The sequence below is a fragment of the Ceratina calcarata genome, unplaced genomic scaffold (genome assembly GCF_001652005.2).
Source record: "Ceratina calcarata isolate Rehan_Ccalc_2016 unplaced genomic scaffold, ASM165200v1 scaffold162, whole genome shotgun sequence".
NCBI classification, from domain to species: domain Eukaryota; kingdom Metazoa; phylum Arthropoda; class Insecta; order Hymenoptera; family Apidae; genus Ceratina; species Ceratina calcarata.
The window spans coordinates 691,065-713,948 of record NW_017137498.1 but is presented as its reverse complement, the minus strand read 5'-3'; the positions used below and the strand labels follow the sequence as shown (position 1 = coordinate 713,948).

The following is a 22,884-nucleotide window of genomic DNA, read 5'->3' as shown; positions in this document are numbered from 1 at the left end:
TACAAGCACAACGTTGAAATCAAATAAAAATGATTATAGAATGAAATCCGAGATCTATTGATGGACAAATATTTAAAAACATTAGCTAAGTATGTATAAGTGAATTTTATTCTCGACGTATTTTTATAATCGACGTTTACGTTCTATGACAATCGATACGTAGTTTCGAGATAAAATGTTTCATCGAATTGTAATGTCACGAAAAATCACTGATAAATGATATCTTATGATTTCGAAATCCACAATCGTCTTTGGACGATACGTAATCACACACGTAAACGTATGCATTTGAATGCAAATGATTGATTTTTCAGCGTCGAATCACCTCATGCCACGAGAGCCTATTTATGCTCCGCTTCTTATTATTACAAACACATGCTTAGCTGGATCGCGGCCTCTTATCTCCGTACCGCCTCGATAGTTAATTAAGATACTTTACGATCATCTTATTCTGTTTTTGCCTCTTTCCTGTTGCCTTCGCCTTCAATACAACTTTCGCCTCAAGGAAAATGCTGTTGCCTGAGATGAAGAAGAATATTTCACGATTCTTTGTTTCATGATCATATTTACTCGCTGGATAAGCGAGCAATTTCCATTTAATATTCTCTGATCCTGTTCTTGATTGTCGGACGCTATAGCGGTAGATCTTTTGAAATTTGTTCAGGAATAATCTTCCTCAGCATTGGTAATAGCAACGGTTGATAATAATTGATAGATTCTGTTAAATCTATTAGGCCGACTAACATGTGAGTTCTTACACAGAATTTTGTTAGTTTTACATGTTTTTAAATACAGAGTCAAGTTTATTTTACATTCCGATTTGTCAAAGAATTGCTTTTTTAGTTTCATGTACATATCTTTAACTCGTAAATGTGTTTCATCGAACTTCTGGTTATTCTGTAATGATTAATAATTGATTCGCACGTAAATCTTTCGAATTTTTCAGGATCGACTATATGACTGCAACAGTCGATGAAACTAGTATATTGTTATTTCGTGGATGATTAAGATTATTAGTGGCCGCTGAATAGAAATAAAACGACCGTAGGTCAGAAAAAAGGCTGCTGGCATCGTGGCAACGACCCTAACGCGATATTAGCGACGAGCAGTCCATGGACCATTTGGTCTTACATATTGTTTTATTTTAAATAGAGTAGAAAAATGAAATAAAATTTCGAAACATGATACGATGTATACATCAGGATTAATTTAAATTAATTTTACGAAACGTGGGTTGTGCATAGAAGTTTGGTCTCTAGAGGAGGGTAAACGAGCAGTTTAAAGCGAAGGGAATGTAATTATTATCAAAGTTCAAAAGGAGATGTAAATATCTTTTGATGTAAATGAAGAAACTTACTATATTGTCGACCGAGTTAATCTACTTTGCCTGGGAAATGTGGTAGCGTGTTTGCGGGTTTGATTATAATGCTGTCCAGAGGAGACAATATCCAGGGTTCATCTGAGTTTGAGAAGTTTGTTTTCTTTGTTTGAGAAGCACATTCTGGATGAAGAACACACATTTATCTCAATTAAATAGTAGAAAGGGTATTTATGGAGAAATTCCTAACAAATTGGAAGACTTCATATTTATAATTCTCTAGAGTTCTAGAGTCTAGACTCCAGATTCTAGGCTGTGGAGAGTGTGTCTTTTGATGAAACTGAAGGAAGTATTCGAGCAAAGAAACTATTGACGCAGCTAAAACCATGAATGCGGAACCATTACGGTTAATGTAGTTTGTAAGGAGCCTGGTAACATGCCCACGGTTGCGATTACAGAATTAGTCTACTTAAGTTTAAGAAAATAACGATCTTGGAAAGCTGCTTGTACATTCGCAGTTTAATCTTACTATTTTCTAAATATTTACATTAGTTTTATTAATTAAATTGTACAATCTCATAGTTTAAGAAATATTCAAATTATGACATAGATAATATATTATAATAATAATATTCTTTTAGTATTATAGTACTTAACAATTTTTTTAGTACAGGATCCTTTATATAATCCTTTATAAATTAATAGAGGTAATAGTTTGTAAGGAAGAGAATGTAAATTCTTAGACCTAATAGGGCAAAGATGGCTAATAAAAATTATACAGGATCGTCAAAACTTAATTTCTATAATTGATCGTTTATTCAATTAATGTTTTTAACTAAATGATCAGAATGAAGACTATAGATCTCTATGAAACAAGTGGATGTGCACGTGTTTGATTTGCTTAATACAGATTTGTTAAAATTGCAGTTTTACGAAAGTGGTCGCGATAAAGTGATATTGTAGGTTGAATAGTCTCGTTAGATTCGCGAGAGCGAAAGAGAGATCAAGCTAACTCGGATCATTTGAATGGATCACGCGGCGAGAAGATTGGTCCTTGCATATGTGTGTCTATAGCGGACGTACTATAGACGCGCAAATGCGAGGAACGATTAATTAAGAGGATTTATTAAGAAAACACGACTGTCTACTACGACATAATGGTTGTGTTTATTGATGCGAGATCTCGTTGAATCAATAATTTATTCGATATGCGCCATTATATGTATGCAATATTCATTCAGCGAGTACTTGTTACGGATGAGAAACATATGCGAAAAATATATCAGATGACTTTTAAATATGCGACGTAACAAGAGCCATTTATAAGATATACATAGAGGGTATCCCACAAAACACTAGACAATCTCTTACTTCCTAAGTTATGGGAGATAGACAAAAGTTTTGGTGCGGAATTTTCAAGATTCGAGATCACATGGTTTTTGAACGAATTTTTTCTTGCGTTATTATTTAATGAGATACGATGATTAAGTTCGTCTTTTAAAATGAGATGATTGATAGATCCCTTTCAAGACAGTTTCATTTACCGTTCAGGTACGAGGTAAGTTTTGGGATATTGCACTTCAAAATGTAGTAATTTTTGCGGAATGGGGATTCTATTGTAGTTAAGCCACTTGAAATGGATAGTTATGGCCTCTGTTAGGATCGACGGGCTCAAAGGATAATACCTTTTCAGTCCTTTTCGGCAATAAGTAGTTTACGACAGTGAAGGCAACACGAACGGGTATAGTTGGGGATAATATTAAGTACGTAATACAAACTATTTAAGACCTATTAAAACATATTAAAAGCATATCTTGCTGCATCTATGTAGTTCTGCATGGAGCATTTATCTCTCTCTTTTTGCTTCATTTTTTGCATGCGTAATAAATCAGAGTGGTTATGAATCTTTTATTGCTTCGAGCGATAACATCGTAACTAGCAACGGTTGAAACATTATACAACTATTAGTAAAACTGAATAAAATGAGAAATGATCGATACAGAAATAACGACAGATCAGAAAAAATACCGGGTCGCTTATTACATGAACGTCATTCAAGTGCAATAATGCGTATTATACTGATGGTGCTCGTTTCTCCGTGTTCCTAGTTTTCTCCTATCCTCTATCATTCTGTTCCCTCAATCGCTGGCTTAACTTAACAACATGCATTGAAGGTACCTGCCGGACTCCGCACTCTGCACATATTCACTCGTGTATCCGGTCTCATGAATACAGAATTCGAGATCAGTCCAATCCTCCGCTCGTACAGGGGAATCGTAAATTAGGTCTAAATACAAATCGCACGATGGCTACGCAGTCAATCACGAACCTCCGCCATCGAATAAATTACACGGCGAATGGGCTGTATCACGACGTTATTGCTTGTCGAACAATTTCTCAGAAGATAATTTTCGGAAAGTAATGGATAGGGAAATATTGTGTAGGGATTGGTCAAACGGCAGTCCTACTGCTAGCTGCAATTATCTGCTTCATGTTCTACGGTACAATGTAAAATCGTCTTTTTCTGTTCACTTTCTTTCCTCTGTGTATTGAGAAGTACAACCCGAAGCATAAAATTGTTCTTGCAGCATATTATGATTTATTAAAATATTTAGATAGGGAAAACTTATCTTATAGTATGCTATTTAAGGACTTTAAAACTGACATAGTTCAAGTTAGTCTGCTAGTCAATTTTTTTAAGATTATGTTCGAACACGTATTGCATTAATACGTATGTAACTATTGTTGGTCTTGTTATAAGAATTGTTCAAAAACGACTTGAGAATCTAAGGTACGACAATACTTTTAGGTAGGGCTTTGTATGTACGAGGGATGAGGCCGTTCGATACGACGTGAAATTATGCAGAACGGAGTTAAACACACGAGAGTTTAATATCGTCACGCATGTACATATGTACTCTCATTTCGTTGACGTTTTGTTAGCCATTTGCTATTCAACTCGATTATAGTTGGGTTTGTACAACGGAGCGTTAGTCTCTCTACCTCATTCTCTCTTTCTCCCTTCATAAAAGCTGTTCGCGATTCGCGAGCAAGTTTGTCGTACCATAGCCCAACTTTGATCTGCGCTCGGTCTACGTGAAACAATGCCGTGTATGCGAAACAATGTCACCTTAATCTTTTGAGTGGAACGTAACTTTGGATGACGAACTAACAGACTGTAATTAGGTGGTACTGATTCTGCCATGTTTCTTTTCGAGATGTTTGATTAACAGCTGTTTTTAATTGTTGCCTTTGAATTCAATTATTTGGAAGAAAAATGTTAGTAAAATGCTTTCAAGTATACATCAATCACTAAGTATTATTTCAAATCATAATTTCAAATTATCATATTAATAATATATAATCATTAGAAATCGTGAAATAAGAAAAAATGTAATCATATATGTTATTAAGCGTATCGTGAGACATTTTTCCTGTAGCACATAGAGAAAACCGGTTGAACGCAAACGATGCACCTTTACATAATTAGAGTGCCGAAAAAACGTTTACCCAATAAGGGTTAAGAATCCTTAGCCAGGTCCTTCGGATCCTGGCCGGTACTTGAATTTACGGAGCAGGTCTCTATACGAATCCAATGACAAGAAAGGCCTGTACCGTAACAGATCCTCTTACCAGACCCTACCCTTACCAGAAAAACGTTCTATGGGCCTCGGCATGCGGCGAATCTCATACAGGTATTTCCTCAGGTTTCGTGACCGGGTCTGCGTGTCTGAAAGAAGTGGGCTCGATCTGCGAGACTGTTCGATGTGGGCGTGCGCTAATGACTTGAATTAAACTCGTTTCGTCAGGTCGTACCGCCCCAAAATTCATGTACCCCACACTATATGTATAATAAAAGATGTTATATAGCAAAGTTATAAATGCTGGATAAAAAATTAAAGGGGATGGAAAGGGCTAGGCTATGAAATATAATTATAAGTTGATCACAGGCAGACGGGGAAACGCAAATATGATTCTACCAAAGATTGTTTAATATTACAAAGGTATAATATATGTTTAGTTTATGAATAGTTAGTGTATAGTTAGTTTCACCGATGTTTTAGGTCGAGATAGTTTAATTTAGTTATGGTTTATTATAATTAAGTAAAGTTTACACAGGATGGCAAGAATTATGGAGAGGAGAGTGTTTTGTGAATGTATGAGTGCATGAACGGAGGAAGGGATGAGTAAGTATAAGATTAGAGAAATGTAAACCAAGTCCTATTTTCAGGCCGATAAGGCTAGAATAAATAAATATATATATATAGCGAGGTTATATAATTTGAACGCAGCGGATCTTCAAACTTGATTGTTTCGAAAGCTAACAATCCGCTGAAAATAAAAAGAATTTTCCTATGAAGTATCACGTGGTGTCTGGTTTTGTTCGATCGGACCCAATTTCGGAGCAAGAGATTTTGATTGGTTCACAGCCGATTCGTGGACTTGGTCCGGTAGAATGTATAAACTTACACCTGACTGGACTAGCACAAAAAATATGTTAAGATTGAAATGACGTGCGTCATCAAGCGCGTGATAAATTACCGTGGAAATAATGCTGGCATCATTTTTCTTAGTAAATCGCGCTGCAATCGTGCCCGAAGCTATTCTTTAGCCTCCCAAACCTATTTACCAAGAATATTGCTTCACAAATGCGATTAACCCAGTTAATTTATGAATAGCTATGGAATACATTATCGTTCGGCGTTTTTATCGGAGAATATTCGATATATATTGTATATCGAGCATCATATTATCTTTCATTCGCATATAATTTATCTAGATTTATCAGCGTATTTTTAAATACTTCGTACACGCAAGCGAAATTGCAGTACCCCGGTTTTTTATCTAAGAAATTTTGCAAGATATCATAGCATGAATTGGATATGATGATAAATTCGGTAAGGAGCTGGCAGAAAACAACGCTTAGCTACATACGTTATCGAGCGTTATCATTTTAGATTATCCACCAACGAAAACAATTATAAGTGTGTCCATATGTACATAAGTATATCGCACAATCGCGCATCATACATATTCGATGATGTTTAATATGTTAATTAATTGATCGCCGTTTTTATTCAATGTGCTTTGTTTTTTACAGGACTGTTGAAATGTTACTGCGATATCTGCACGGAGACCAATCACACGTGCGAGACCGATGGCTATTGCTTTGCTAGCACCAGCCTGGAGAACGAAGTGCCCACATTAGCTCGGAGGTAACGTATTTGCATGCAGAAACTATTTAACCAGTAGAGTAATTTTTCATTGACCCTAAATAAAAGGACCCTGTCGATCGCCAATTCGTCGTTTTCGCGTCAGTAAAATGCAACCGCTCATTTTTATAAATCACATCTATTAAGTCCGTAATTTACAATCATCCGGTTTTGCAAATATTTCAATGAATAAGCGATATGTACAAATTTGTACATATTATGCACTCATATTAGTTAAACTTGGTCAGATTAACATGTCACTATTCACTTTCATATAAATTGTCCAATGTAAATTACAAGTCGTGATGCTACGGGACGAATAATATGTGCGTTCAACGAACGGTAATTAATAATGTATTTAGCTGTTCGTATTTATTATAATAAAACAAGATTTATTTGACGCAATCGTTCTACCCGGAATAGAAACAATATCACGATTATTTTACGAGGAAGCAAATGACTCGTGATTGTTGGGTCGGGTATCCGGCAAACACCGTGTTTCAACTTAATTTTCGAGTTAATTGAACGTTATTGACGAATAAATCGTGAATTGAGCAACAAAACGAATGATCAACGCGACACTGTAGTTAAGAGACTTCGCTTTATCGTGTTGAAACATGCTTTTTCTAGTACCGAGAAATGTGTTACATGTATAATCGCGGAGAATTTCGTGGAGCCTTCGGTAGAAATACATGAAGAAGGTATTCAATTTCGTATAAGATCAACCGTTATTACACAGGGTTGAATGTAACAAGAAAAAATAGTGTTTTGCAAGTATGCCGGAAATTAATTTCGTTGGTGAATTGTCATGAACCAAACGTGTATTCAGAATCGCGAGCTGAACAACATCCAATAATGATTAGAATCGGAGAGGTCGAACATTTATCAAAGTATTTTATTGGCCGATCACGTATTTCGCGTTCCTGGATGCTTCGGGTATTCGGACAGTTCTGATTTTCCCTGGGCACGTTTCGATCGCGTCCACCGTTAAAGGAAGTTCAACAGTCCCGTTCCGTTGGCGATCGATTCCCCCTTTCGTAGTTTCCAGGAACGATTAGCCACTTTTTTCAGTTGGCCCTGCGGGGGCATGACTAGCGTCTGTTTCGGGAGTTTCGACGGAAACGAATTATTGTTGTCGGCCGGTGGTCGCGTTGGTAACGCTTCACGTAGGTTGTTCCGAGCTCGTGTTTCTCATCGCGAACGAAACAGAAATCGAGATCGAGAGGTTTCGTGAGAACGAGGATCGAACGCCACGATCCCTACTTGCACCCTACCTGATCTTTTCAATCAGTTTCCAGTTTTCGTGGGGGTAGCCACAAATATCCTGTCACAAAGGCTTGATCAGTTGAGCCCTTTACCTCCTCCTTAGACGACAAGGAATTCGATGAAAATAATTTACATCCACTTAGAATATATTACATTAAGTATCTATATATGTGTATTCAATTTCTGTGTACGAAGTGTGCAAGGATTGTGTAGACGTGATACTACTATACGCAGTTTCGAAATCGGACGAAATCGACCGAGACGGTATGCGACAGTCTGAGGTCGCAGACGTGCGGACGGAGGCTAAATGTTTAATGCGCCAGACGGATAATTCGGATAATTTAGCCGGAGATCGTATCGAAAATAGCACGGTCGAGATTATTTGATTGGTCGAGACAATTTTCTCTTATATCGAATGATTACGAAGTGACGTAGCTAGTTCTCGAATCGCATTAAATTTTCGTTCCACTTCGTTGTCGCCCGTTCTTTTTTTATTTATTTAAATAACCGGTTACTCTCGTTTTGCGCGAACCGAACTTTTATGTTACTCGTGTCTGTATTCATTTAAAACTCGTTCTTTTTTTGATTTTGCCAGATTAACGTGGAAGTAATTTTACCTTTTGAAAAGTATTTCACGCTACTTACTAGCTAATCACTTTGAAATGCAAGCTGTTCCAAAAATATGGTTCTACTTATTTTTGCGCGTAGAATCATCAGCCGGTTGTACCACGATTTTTGGGACGTTCTATATTGCACAAAGTATGTAATACGAAACTGGTTTCACGGTTGCTCCAAGTACACCCGCTAGATTCCTCTATCTCCCCACAACAGTTCAATGAACAACGCGTGATAACTTCGAATAAAAGGTAAATTTGATCGCGTGCGAGAACGGTAAGGTAGAAGATTAGAACGATCGAGAGAGTAACGGGTAAATCGCGCGTGGGTGTACCTCGTTGGTTGGAACGGGCTGTTGAAACTAAACGTGGCATTGTGATGTTGTGAAAGGTGCCTCGACCGAAAGCAATGGTTCCCACCGGAAGAACCGTCCTGCAACAGTAAGGGTATCTATCGGTCCAGCGACTGCTGCGATAAAGAGTACTGCAACCTGAATTTATATCCGGTCTTACTATCCCTCGACTCGCCTGAATTATCCTCAGGTATTCTTTTCGCTGTTTTCGACCAGCCCGAGCAACCTTTTCCACTTACAATACCGTGTAAAAGTCTTGAAACCATTTTTAGTCGCAATTAGAAATATTTCCTAAGTTTCATGGAGCTCAAAAAAAATTTTATGTATAGATACTCTTTCGTTTATCTGATTACCACGTGTGACAGAGTTTAAAGATTAAGCATTACATATTACTTATGTGATTATTTGAAGGAACTTTATGTGTAACGCAATTAGTACGTTCTTTCGTTTCAAATAAATACATATCTTTCCACTGATTAACTCATATCATTAAAAGGATGCAGTTTTTCTCATGATCAAAGACTCGTACACAGTATTTGTGTTTTATTTTTTAACATCCCGTTTCGCTTTTGTTCCTCCAGTTTTTTCTTTACCTTTGCGTTTTCCGTGTTTCTCGTTTTAGTTAACACGTTGTGCGACGGTACGAGATTATCCGTAACAGAGTAACATCTCAGTTAGACGCGTGAGAAGTGAATTCGTGTTCCGCTGTAAACGCAAAAGCAAGCAACGTACTAATCCGCAGATGTACATCGTTCGCGGACGGCATGCGCAGCAGTGTTAGCGTGTAGCGAGTTTTGTAAATCGATGCCGTGTGCCGAAATTGCAAAATGATTTGCGTAATGTTGGTTTTGGGTGTGGTTTACCCATTGACGGAAACGTCTCTACTCAACTAAACGTATCCGGACGGTTTCGTTCGTGTATTCACACAATCCTCTCGCGGAAAAAATGATTCCTGTCCAAAAATGTCCTGCTTCTTTGTCCACACGATTGGAGTAAATGTGCGTTGCAAGCAATCGATCTATAAAATTGTAATTAGGCTCATAAATTTGCAAAACTAACAAGCATTTGTTTCTTTTCATAGTCATCGCACAGATGTTTATTAATTTTTTCTTTGTTAAACTGTTTTATACAAAACACTAAATCTCATTATTTGAAAAAGATTCAGACTCTGATAATATTATAAAAATGATGACAGAGCAAAATATGTTTCGTGTTATCTGGAGATTGTCTGTACGTTGCCGATTCAATTGGGAAACATAGGCACTCCTGCATATTGTTTCACATCATTATCCAACTGTTGTTTTGTTGGATTGAAATGGGAATTCTGCTCGTTTTGTACAGGATAACGACAATAATAGAGGTTCTATTATTTGCAATTTATTATTTGTTAGAGTAATTGAATTAGATATTTCAATCTGGAAATGTTCCATGATATGATTGGTAGTATTATGAAGTCTTCATAATCCTTACAATGTGTTTTAAATAAAATTGCGATTACATTTACATTGGTTTGTTAATGAATTTATACACGAAATTTGATAAAATCTGGTTACTTCCATGTTTTCTGATGAGACGATGTCTGCGTCGAGAGATACTAAGAAAGATAGTTGAAGCAGAACTTGTTAGGAAAATCTTCGTTCATTAATGTTGCTCGTTGAAACTCGGAGCTAACTGCATATGTTACGGTTATAAATCTTTTCCAAAGAAAATACCAAATGTAATTGATGATAACTTTATTTTACAAGCAAAACACGAAAACTTCGATGTGTCAAAAAAAAGGTATAAAAAGATCAGGATATTAGCGAGTACACGATAAGTGTTTAAAAAACGTTTCTTACGATCGCGATGCCGTAAGCGAACGGAAGTGGTTCGAGAGTTCTATAAATAGAGATTTCGGGATCTAAGAAAAACGAGCAGAACTTTCCAAACCAGCCGTATAATTTGATTTTATCGCGGATTACTTTGCCGCAACTTTCACTATAATTTATTCGTTCAATCAATTTTCTGTTCCTTCTTTTAACCGCAAGTCAGTAATTATTTCGTGTTGTAAACGTCATAGATGAAATATCGGATTTCACAATATACATATTGAGAAATGAAATCGATTTGCTTTAAATTTTATTTGTTTCACATGAATCGATTGCTAATTATAATTACCGTTACTACTTTCATTCATGTCGTACTTACAAAATGACTCTTAATGTTATTAATCTTCTTCGTTATTGCTTCATTCGTGTGAGGTCTCTTCGACAGAAATATTTTCCCATTCGACCATTCCTTCCACATTCGCCCACGCACGTGGATATTCGTGCAGATGTTCCTCATTTTATATACATAGTTACATCGTGAAAATAGGCGTAATAACAATCTTCATAACGAGATCATTAACTGCATTCCTTGTAGTACTCGCGTATATCGTAATGTTCGCGTTTCCTTTATCCTCTTTCCTATTTCAATTAATTAAAAAGCTTGTTTCTGCGAATATTTTTTTGTAACCTGATACGGATGTTCATGTATTAATCTTTTTCTTTGTATACTGTATGTTATTGTAAAATATACATCTATACAAAAAATTATCAGTGTCGTATATTCATTCTAATTCATTAATCTATAATAGTTTTTATTTTTGTGTTTAGAATAATAAACTACAATTTGATTTTTTAAGTCTGTTGGGGAAAGTATTGATTTCTACGTATTTGCAATATAAAATAAATTGGAAAGTAACATATATAATACATCTACCGTCGCTTCATTTTATTTCTTCATATCACGTTATGTATATAGGATTCAAATATTGAAAATACAATATTTCATTTCGTGATCGATAGCGTTTCCGCTTTCATCTCATATTTTATCCCCTCCTATTCGCGAACGTATCTATCCAACGGCCGCCCGTGTCCGACCAGCCACAGGGACTGCACCCAATTAAAATTTCGTCGTGTAAAAATAATCCCGAACCATGACTCCGCTTTCTCTTCGGAACCACTCGAATTCACTCTCATCCAGGTTCTCGTGCTTCATATTTTACGTTTGTTAACGCTCGCCTCGTTCAGATTGCGTGAAGCGTACACGTGAAGTAGCTTAGCTCGAGCGTGTTTCGTGCGCTCTCTATCTTGGATCGAACTTTACGCAGCTGCGATCCGTGCCACGTGGACCCATTGCACCCGATAAAACGAAAAGTTTCATTGGATGAATAAAAGTATTCTTAACTATGTACAATTCACATAAATAAGTCAGAGTACAAATTGTGACTTAGTAATATGGACGATTGTACAGGGTATCCCAGGATACACGGCTTCCCTTTGAGAAAAGCGAAACTGAGTGAAAAGTTATTAACACAGTTATTAACGAGAAAAGTGGACCAATAGACGTAAAGCGACTTGGTCACTTAAGTTCTATGCAATAGCGAGAGGCCATGCTCCGCGCATTGGTCTACTTTTTTCGTTAATAACTTTATTAATAGCGATTGGAGGACAAAGTGGGAAAGGAACTTTCCCTCAGAATTTCACTCCCCTTCACACCCTTAAGAGAAAGTCATTGGGACATTCTGTATTAATTTTTATCTTCACTGATCTGTTCGTAGTCTTTAGTTCTATGGATGCACAAGTATTTGGACATTCGTTATAAACCTTTTAATTACATTTTATCTGTTCAAATATTTGTCCACAGTCATGTACAATGTAATGTAGTAGAATTTGAATTGCAAAGTGATATGTATTTATATTAATTCTGATCTAGTATTTTACATTATACTGAAAATGGAAAACGTTAAGGAGAGTATTCTTATATCTCTTGTATCCATTAAATTCTACTAGTTGCGAATGAAACTTTTCATCCATGTCGATTCCATGGGCTACAAAAATATCTGCGAAGGAACCACGATTGTATAGAAGAAACGAGTGCTGACGTAAAATTTTCTCGAGCTCGCAAGTCTGCTCTCCGTATTTCGCTTCGACGTAACGCACAGAAGGAAGCTAAACTGAAGAAGTTCGTGTAAAAGTCGAACGAATCGTATTTTTTCTCGTAAGACATGATTAAATGATATTCGGGGGCGTGGACGTCGTAAAATTTGAACGCACGAGTCAAAGATTCTGTTCGATAAATACGTGATTAATAAGCGGAAGTTATTTCTTTAATTTCGTTCCCCCTATTCCCTCCCTTCTCTGCAGTTAGTTTAGGTCTTCGAATTTCATGTGATAACGCGTAGCTGTCGTAATAATGCTCCTCGCGTGTAGTCGGTGATCGATCGGATGCAAATTCCATGGCATTTCAGTCCGGAGGATATATTTTTAATCCGGTTTGGAAGATTAATACTCGAGAGGACGCGAGAAATCAAATGAAAGAAGTATCTTACTATTTCGACCTGGCTTTAATTCTAAAATCATACCGATTTGGCTCAGTAAATTGGACCGTCTTAAGTTCTGTACTAATAATTTAACACATTGTTCTCATTTTCCCCAAACAATAATTTATACAGCGTTAACGTTTTATTTGATATTTCTCTTCTCGTAGATAATTAGACGCGATTTAATTACTTGGGTAAACAGAACGCAACAAACCTTCTTCGACCGTAATTAACAAACCACAAATTACCACTCGTTGGATCACCTTGAAGTTTGTTTCACATTTCATCCGGAACTTTCATAATCCTTAATTAAGTTCTGCGTTTTCGTTTCTTGTGAGAGATTTGAATTGATTTTGTTGAAAATCACAGAGTTGATCGACGCGGACTAACAACATCTCAATGCATCCATGACGATGATCGTTTAATCTATTCCCGTTTTCTATTTTGTTCTTTTACTGTACTTTTTTTTTACAAATACTGTTTTCATCCTCACTTTGGTGTGCCCGAGTTACGTTTTGTTATACTGTACCTGCTTTAATCCAACCGGACTTTAGCTTTGGCTGGACGACCGGAGAATTTCTGCCTGGACGAGGTTTCTCTTTCCGAGATCAATTAACGGATGAATAAGTCAGAGTAGACATGGTTAAAAGATAACCAAAGACAGTGGTGTACTTCTTGGAGGAATGTTACAGTTTTCTATCATTTCTTGTTCTTGCCGTTTTTATCCCTCGGAATGCTCGATGACGTTTAGCTAGAGAAATAGCGAGATTTCAGGAACGGCGATCTGCTACAACTGGCTACCCCCACCGTCAGGTATCGCAACCGAGTGTTGAATTGCACGGTGTTGAACGATTTTTTTCCTTACTTTTCTTTCCCCTGTTTTTTTTTTCTTTTCGATTTTTTAATAACTTCACAACTAGTGGTCTCAAACTTATCTTAAATTGAATGTTCTGATCGAAAATCAATCATTTGTATTTGAGTTTTAACACGTTACTTATGTTCCTTCTGGTATCGCGAGACAGTTTAGAAGGCGACGATCTCTGCGTTAACTTTGTATATTGCAAGTTTGAGACTGCTTATATACACTGTTATCCCCTTCTCGTATTGAGTTCTTTGTTTTTGCTCTTCCTGGTTTTCTCCTTTTTGTTCGTGCGTTTGTTGTTTAGCGAACCAATTCGCCATGTTTAACCGTTGCGCGAGAGATAATGAGCGAGTACTATACCTTACGAACGGGCCCAGGCGTCCTTTTCACGGGACGTCGATTCCGTGGTATCGTCAGCAGCTACGCAGATACATATTTACGACTGAAAGCCGGCTACGCGTTTTATTTTTTCTGTACGGTTGCTCGTTTCGCTCGTCGCGCAAAGATTCGTAGATACATGAGACAGTCACGTTACCACGGAATGATCAAGTCCCGATTGAGTGTGGAGCATAATTACCGCATTAATGCGGTAGGACGATGAAGTTTCTGATATCTACACTCGCTTTTTATAATGCAGTTAATCGAGTGATAACATTTACCGTTAAACACGTCGTTTCGCTTCTATTATGATAAAAGATATATTTGTTGTAAATTGATAAAAGGAAACGAGGAATATTATTTTTATTCATAACAATAAATCCCTTTTAAACGATTTACTATTATTTACTTAATGTGACGAAACGTACCCACGTAAGGTAAAATATTTATAGATAAATGGTTTCATCGTCATTAGACGTTTTCTGATGTCGCTGCTATACAATCATAAATATTCGCTTATCAAATTGAGCGATGGGTCTATTTAAGGATGTATTGGCTATACAGTCAATCCCAAAAGTTTATGCACTTTAGAAANTTTCCTTCTATACTTTTTAGCACGTAGCTATTTATTATTAGCATTATTCTTCCGACGTCTGATTTCTTTTTAATTGTAGGAAATGCGTTTTTCTAAGGTACATAAACTTTTGGGATTTAATGTATAGCCAATACATCCTTAAAAAAATTCTTTTCCGTTTACACATGTTTATAATTGTATTATTCTCGGCTCGTAATTTATGTAGTCGATACGACCCTGAAACGAAGAGATGTACGTGGAGGCGTTATTTTATCGTTCTACCGAGTCGTGTTGAATTCGCGGTTTCCCTTGAAATTATAATACACGCGTGTGTATCCTCCTTAACATCGCCCTTGGTACTCCTCCAGAGTAGTAACCTCGAGTGTCCCCAGAATGTATACGCGATCTAAAAGCACGATTATTCCCCTTTTCCCAACGACATGTTATGTTACGCGTTAGTTTGTCTCTTTTTTTCTTAAAAAAAATCTGAAACTGGTGCAAACTCGGCTTGAAGGTGCGTGCATAAACAGCTGTCGTCGTCGCAGCCCGAGCCGCTCATCTTCTGCATGACGAGCGACTCGCGAAACACGACCTTTGTCATCGAGTGCTGCAAAGAGGATTTTTGCAATCGGGATATGAAACCTCAGCTGCACCCCCGCAAAAAAGGTACAGTCCAACGACCTGGAAGTAGCGAAAATTCTCTGCAGGTGGCTCAGGCTTTTGCTGCACCACTACTTTATAGATATTATACATATATATTTTATCACTTTCTTCTCTTCGTCTTTCACCTCATTTCTCTTTACTACCTGTATTTCTATTACTATGTACATATGTAGCTGTAATAATTCTCTTTCTATGTCTGTTAATTTCTTTTGCTCAGAATAATGCAGGACATTGATTTTCATTGTCCCACGAAACACTGGACAGCCCTTTATTTCCTGTGTTATGGAAGATAGATGGGAATATATTTGTACGGAACTTGGCACGTCTTTTGATGGAAATGAATTTTTTTTACGTTATTATACAATAGCTTTATTTCAGCCTGTTGACTCAGAAATCGACGTGGTTTACAGTTTATTCATTATAGTATTTTAGTCACTTTTTTCTCCATACTTACTGAACTCCTTCCCCTTTCTACTTCCCTCATCTTGTTAGTCTTACATCTCATTGCTTTCATCTTGTATTACGTTACTATGTAATGAGATACGATGGTCGAATTCGTTCTTTAAAATGAGAAATGTTTTTTTATCAATTGATACAGTTTTTCAGGACAATTCTTTTCAATCATTCTCAATACAAAAAACGAACTTGACCATCATACTTCATTAAACAACAACGTATGAAGGAATTCGTTTCTATCAAAAGATGTACCTCCTTGGACCGTGCAAGCTTCTCATAAAAACTTTTATCCAGCTCTCATAACTTAGGAAATAAAGGACTGTCCAGTGTTTTCTGGAACACCTTGAATGCATAGAAACAAGAACGCTGTGTGTATACACTTGTAGACGCTATACATGTATACATAATATGTACTGTCGGAGAGCATCTTCTATTAATTAGAGTAGCAATTAAATTTTCATGCTGTTGACTCCTCCGCGTTTTTCCACCGATGCTTTTCTTTGATAATGATTATTCTATCTTTCCCAACATGATCCGACGCAGTTAGTCCCCACACCGTGAACGCCTCGAACCCCTTTCGAGCCCCCCGAACCCCTTTATAGCTGTACCATATCATAGCTCGCACCTATTCAGTCTATTTCTTTTTCTTTCTGTTCCCCTACTGCTACATTGTTCATATTGTTGTTATACTATAATGTATGTGCAGCAGTAAGAATGATCGTTAACGATGTACTGATGAACATCATCGTATTATTTCATTGTCTCGATATGCCCGGCCTGAAAATGAATGGACCAGTCCTTAAATTTCTCGTCCTTCTTTTTCCCACATTATTATGCATATATTTTTTATATCGATGTATTCGCTGGTCGCACGCACGTATTTCTCTCTCCTTTTTCATTATCTTGTCACTTTTACACAGAACCATGTGAACCTTCAGGTTATAACAATTGTTTAATTAAATCCAGAGATAATAATTGGGCGCTCAATCACCCAGCTCTCATTATAACATCTAGATTTAATTAAAAAGAACGTTGGCACGTTAAGGTACACGTGGTCTTCATTAACTGAATACTCATTCATCTTCTTAATTAATTCAGTACGCGTACAGTGTAACATCATTAAACGTAAATTAAAGTTCGATTAAACGAACAAATCTTTCTTCTATTACGCGTATAAATCACACGATTAAACGATACCGAAGCGGAATGATAAGCTCAGCTATCACCTTATTGGCCGACTCTTTTTCCTGCTCGCTGCATATAAATATGCATTTCGCGGAAATGTCAGGATGTTGCGTATACACATGTATAATACATTCCGTGTGCAACAGACTCCTCGCGTGTGTGGAGATAGCAGTCACGGCACATTTTGTATGCACACGCGTAATACGCTACTCTACTTGCACTCGGGATCCGCGTTTCTTTCATTCTCATTCCGGGTCGCTGTATGCTCTTGTCACGGCTGATAAAGCACGATGCTCACACATACCTACACCTACATACGTGATACTCGATCGGGCCCGTGTCATCTCGTACCTATCTTTCGCGATGCCACGCCGCGAGTTTTTCTACCCAATCTACGCGTTCGCGAGATGCGAACTCCTGTTTCAACGCTCGACGCTTACGTAAGCTAGGTTTATAGTGTCCGTCGGATTTTTCGTTGATACTGTTTAATATATACGGAGTGTAAAGGAATGTTTGTTGTTAGCTGTTACAAGCGTGTTCTACATCTTGGAATGCACAAAAATCTATAAAAAGAAGTTAGTCAAGGCTAAACATATATCTTTACATTTTGTACAAATATTTCTCGAAGAATAGGTGTTCTATAGTAGCTTCAATCCTCTTCGTAAAAATTGCGAGTGAATCGTTTTCTTTTTTTTAAGGGGTTTCTTTTTATCTCTCTTCCTCTGTCTTTGAATCGCATTCATATGTTTCATTGCACCACAATCACTTTAATGTTGTATCAGTTTCTTTCTTTCTTATGATTACATGTACATATAGTTATATTATTCGTGTTAGTTTGTTAAGATAATAATATATTGTCTAGTAGTCTTCTTAATAAAATATGATATGTTTTGTTAAAAATGTAAAACGGTGTGAAAATGTTTGCCACCTATGGAGGTTCTAGTTACTTCGGGGTACTTTCCTTCTGTATTTTTTTGCTTACCCAGCGTTCGAGGGAGACCGGAAATCCTCCCAAGTGAACTTGGAAAGCACCGGTATATAGCATGTTGCCATATCTGTCCTCTCTGCACTCTCTAACAAAAAGTAGGCACGTACTGGTACTGGTAAACAGGTCCTCGCAAAAAGAGGCCGTTCTTTGTAAATATTTTCGTTCAGTTCCTCTTAAAAGGGAAATGTGCACAATTTTTAAAAATCTTTCTTTAAATTTATCATACTTTTGTACATAGAAATCTGGCAAACTATACATATGTCTTAACTCCACCTAAATCTGTTCCTTCTATAATTTTCCATAGTAATCGTTTCAAAGTTCGAAGGGTCGGTGTGAGATCCTATTGTCGTCGAAAATATTTTATATTCATAGACTTAGTTAGAAAATTTATCCATCGCGTTGTTCTTGGGGCAATGATTATCGATCCTTTTTTAGTAGCATCCCCTACGGGGACAAGATCGGAAAATAGTAATAAATCTATGCATTTCTTCAGGCACGAATGTGGCTGGATTTTGACATGTTTTTTATGTTTCAAAGTCAATTTTAATCTATGTATTAATGTAGGATTGAGTTCTTTAGTGATCTTTGGAGATTACAGAAAATCTCTTACTATGTCATTAAGCATGTTAATCGAGCATTGAAAAAATGAGATTTAGATTTATTAGTACTTAGATTTATTACTATTTTCGATTTTTATCCCCATAGGGGGAACTGACACAATTAAAAATTGGTCGAGAATCATTACCCAAAGCTGTACATACATACGTGTTATCGATAATATCAATTACGTACATTTCGTGCCGAGCCATTTCCTGTTTACATATACATACCTACATATGTATTGTTCAAATGTCGTTTAACATCTGTGAACGTGATTAAACCTTCGATGTTGCGTTAACTTGCTCGACGAGTGACAATCGAATAGAATGCTTAATCGCATCGTAATGTCGTTAATTAATTCGCACAGAGATTGCTCTTTTAAAGTTGCAAGAATATCCGTAGTAATTTTTCGTGCGATTCTTACTACGAAATCTTCCACCCACGCTTCGTTTTCTTTTCTTTTTCTATTAATTTAATAATTGTTGTAGCCGCTGTCATGTTACTCCCATTTCTGCACGTCCTTGCAGATTAAATCTTTCTCAGATCGCATCGCTATTGTTAATTGTCTGCTCATAGAAAATCGCGCGGCAACAACGGAGAAAGTTTATTAACTTTGGTACAATGAATATCTTTATTATTTTAGCGGGGACTTGGGGACTTAATTCATACCGACTTGTTTCTAAGCTTATGAAATTTTGTATATATTTGCGTCTTCCTCAGGGATTCAACAACTTTTATAAAAAACTGGATGTAACATTATTTAACACTATCGAACATTTTTTTTTCTTTTTAAGGGATATAGATGAATATTTTCTCTCTGGACGGTATTTCGTTGTGCAAGTTATAAAAATGGTTGAAATGTCAGTATAATTTCTATTATCAAATAAGTAGACTACGAAATTTTGAATACAAAATAATATTAAAAATATGAGCGATTACATAATTTGCAAATTATTTACTTGAAAGTTAAATCCTTGACGGATCGAATTAAATTTCTATTAAAAAATCGAAGAAGTACAGTGAAGGGAAATCCCTGGTACAATAACGTGACCGTAAAAAGCTGAAGATAACGACGTTATAATACGGCCTCTTAAGGACCAAATTGCTGGTAAAAGAGAAATCCGTGAATTATTGCCCGATCTCAGATTATTAATGATTAATTCCCGAAGTTATCTCGGCTACCTGTTATTCTTGCCGCTGTCCCGGTATGCCCTTACGAATTTATAACTTCGTAATAAGAGTAATTTATCACGCGGCCAACAAAGTTGAAGAAAAAGAGAAGTACCCGGCAGAGGGAAAAAAGACAGGAGAGGACTAAAGCACCGAACAGCTGTGGCTCGCGACTGTGATTTATTTACATTATTTACGTGACATTCAGGAAGGGAAAATCTTTAATTATACACAGTTGACATTTTGTGGAAAATTGACAAAAGTAGTCACGTGTTCGAACAACGAGATACCGTCGTCAGCTACGATCATTAAAATTTTTGCTTTCACTTGTTTAGTTACTTTTATTTTAATACACAAAACACAGGTTGTCGAACGTATTTACTTGGATCATTGACCCGTTTGCTCCCCGTTTCGCCTGGAGCCTTACTGTAAATATTCTGGTCCGGAAGTCATGTAAATTGTTCTCAGGTGTTACGATAAGGTACGCTTCTTCCCGGCGCCTGAGTACTCGATCTGGTGCAACACGAATAGCACGCTACGCGGTCCAGACGACGTGGAATACGTGGTCGCCTGCTGCGACCACGCTGACTTCTGCAATCGCGACCTAAGGCCCTATTTATCCCCTCGCAAGTCCAGAGGTGGGGCATACTTTCGACACGCCGATTACCTCGGACGAGGTACAACATCCGTGCACACATTCTGTCTCTTTTCAAGGTCGGTCGGTGTTGAATCAGAAAACCGCAAGGAAGTTTAACCACAACCTTGTTCTGTCTGATTTCGGAAAAAAATCGACAGCACAAAATGAATAATCAAACAAAAACGATATTTTCGAGAACGAATTTTAGGTCCCTTTTTTATGAATGCTATAGTAATTATAAAGATACTTGTTAATGTAATGTGTCAGTAGATCACTCATCCACTTCTCATTTTGTACGAGATTTTCTAAAACGCACGGTAATTTTTATCTGATTTCTATTTTTAATTTCCATTGCTGACTCTGATCGCGATTACTAAAAATTATTAAATTAATTCTTTCAATAACAAAACTGACTCTAGCTGGTTTCCTCAGATATGTAATCCACGCATATAATTCTATTTGTAAAGTTGGAATCTGTAGTCTCCGGTAAAGAGATTTGTAAGATACCTGATTGCAAAATAATCTATAAAATTGTGGAGGCATTGAAATCCGCGGCAGTGGAAGAAAAATGAGTTAACTCCTCTTTTTCAAGTTTGTTTGGAAAGATTGTTAGAGTTAGTTGGTCGGCAAACATTCGAGATTGTATTGACCTCTTCGCAACAGAAAATTACGTCAACGTTCCTTTGCTCTGAATCTTGCAAACGGTATCGATCGAATCCAATATTTGTACATCCAAACACACAGAAACTAAACGAAATGAGGCAAACATTGAAATTAGTGGTTCTAAAACTAAAATCGATGGAAGTGTAACGTTCTATTTAGAAGCGTCCAATTGCTTTCAGTTTGATTTTCACGTGTTACCAATTTACGTATTCCTTCTGTTTAAACACACTTGCCGGTGTTGCTAAATACTGCGACGACACCGTGGCTTTCTTAATTGTCGAGTCAATAAATCGAGACAATAAAAGTGAACGGAAACCAGCGTGTTCGAGTTCGCAAACAGTGTAAAAAATCGGATTGGACTTAATCCATATTGATTGATTCTCGCTTCCAAGACGCCCGTATAATATGCTTGATATTCATAAACCGAAACGCATCAATTATATGTTTTGTATAAAATATCTATAACAAATATAAGTATCGCACGACCAAATCAATAGAGTAATTATTTTTTTAAATGCATACACACGTTACATAATCAAGTATAAGGAATTTCCTCAACGACGACCTTGGAAAGACGCGTGTTGTAAGAACAAGAAAAGAGTAACAAGAATATAGGAGATGAAACAACAAGACTTGGGTCCTTGATCATCGGTTTTCGATGCTTTTTGTGAATTGTCTGGGCAATCATCTTTGTCACGCATACACGTACAGCTACACACCTACACGTTCTTCTTTATACGAGTCGTCTTTGTTCATGCGTCCTGCTTCTCTACCGAACTGGCATATAATGCAGCGACACCGCGATTCGTTTCCATTGTATATCTACGTACGTGAGCATCGCATTCCCGTTGTCACAAAGCTCCTCGCGATGCTCCATAACGATACGTTCTGTTTAGATCGCGATAGCCCATTCGTTCATCTGTTGCAAAAATGTATCAAACGATTTATCTCATCCAGTACGGTAGTCACGTGACTTTTCTACATTTGTCGTTGAGCAGTGAAATAAAAAACTGTCATCTCGATTAAGTCACGTGTAGTCATCGCAGAGATGCTTCACGATTTCATGATGTAGTAATCGAGCGCGTGTTAGACGGTATATCATCGCGTTGCATCTGTTTACGTTCACGGAATGGGAGAGCCTTTGGCAGAGACGACGATATAAATCTCGTAAGCTGTGTGCAGATAAGATAATGCTCGAATTTACATGCTTGCAGTTGATAATCGACATCCTAATTCGTAAAGCAGCTTGAAAATGAATGAAACTTCGAATCGCCTTCGATACGTTCGTTATACTTAGCATTCACATGCGGCTGAATGATCAATACCATTCAGCAACAACGCTGATTGAAACATTGAGGAAAGTACGCAGAACCGGAAAATGACATTTTATCATTGTTCCGTGCTAAATAAAATTTGAAGCTGTGAAGTTCGCATTGCATAAAGTAGCGAAGGAGTACGTTCGAAATCGAACTCTGCAAATCGTTTAGTCCGATTTTAGAAAAGTTATTCGATTTTAAATAGTCAGTGTTCAGTTTTGCTCTTAAGATTGTATGAACCCTTACATAAAACAAAGTATTGAAATTTTCACAGTTACTAGAT

General features: G+C 37.0%; 1 protein-coding gene across 5 annotated transcripts in view; it reads left to right on the top strand.

Moving 5' to 3' along the window:
• babo (TGF-beta receptor type-1 babo) overlaps positions 1-22,884 on the top strand; it is a 37,090-nt gene that overhangs the window by 5,397 nt on the left and 8,809 nt on the right. For 2 of the 5 annotated variants that reach the window (XM_026819776.1, XM_018037229.2), the window contains exons 2-3: positions 6,420-6,534; positions 20,454-20,662. In XM_026819776.1, coding sequence (XP_026675577.1) covers positions 6,420-6,534; positions 20,454-20,662 — 324 coding nt within the window. Of the gene's footprint in view, positions 1-6,419; positions 6,535-8,802; positions 8,955-15,437; positions 15,590-20,453; positions 20,663-22,884 lie in introns of all 5 variants that reach the window. The other 3 variants (XM_018037230.2, XM_026819777.1, XM_018037231.2) reach the window with 3 other exon arrangements.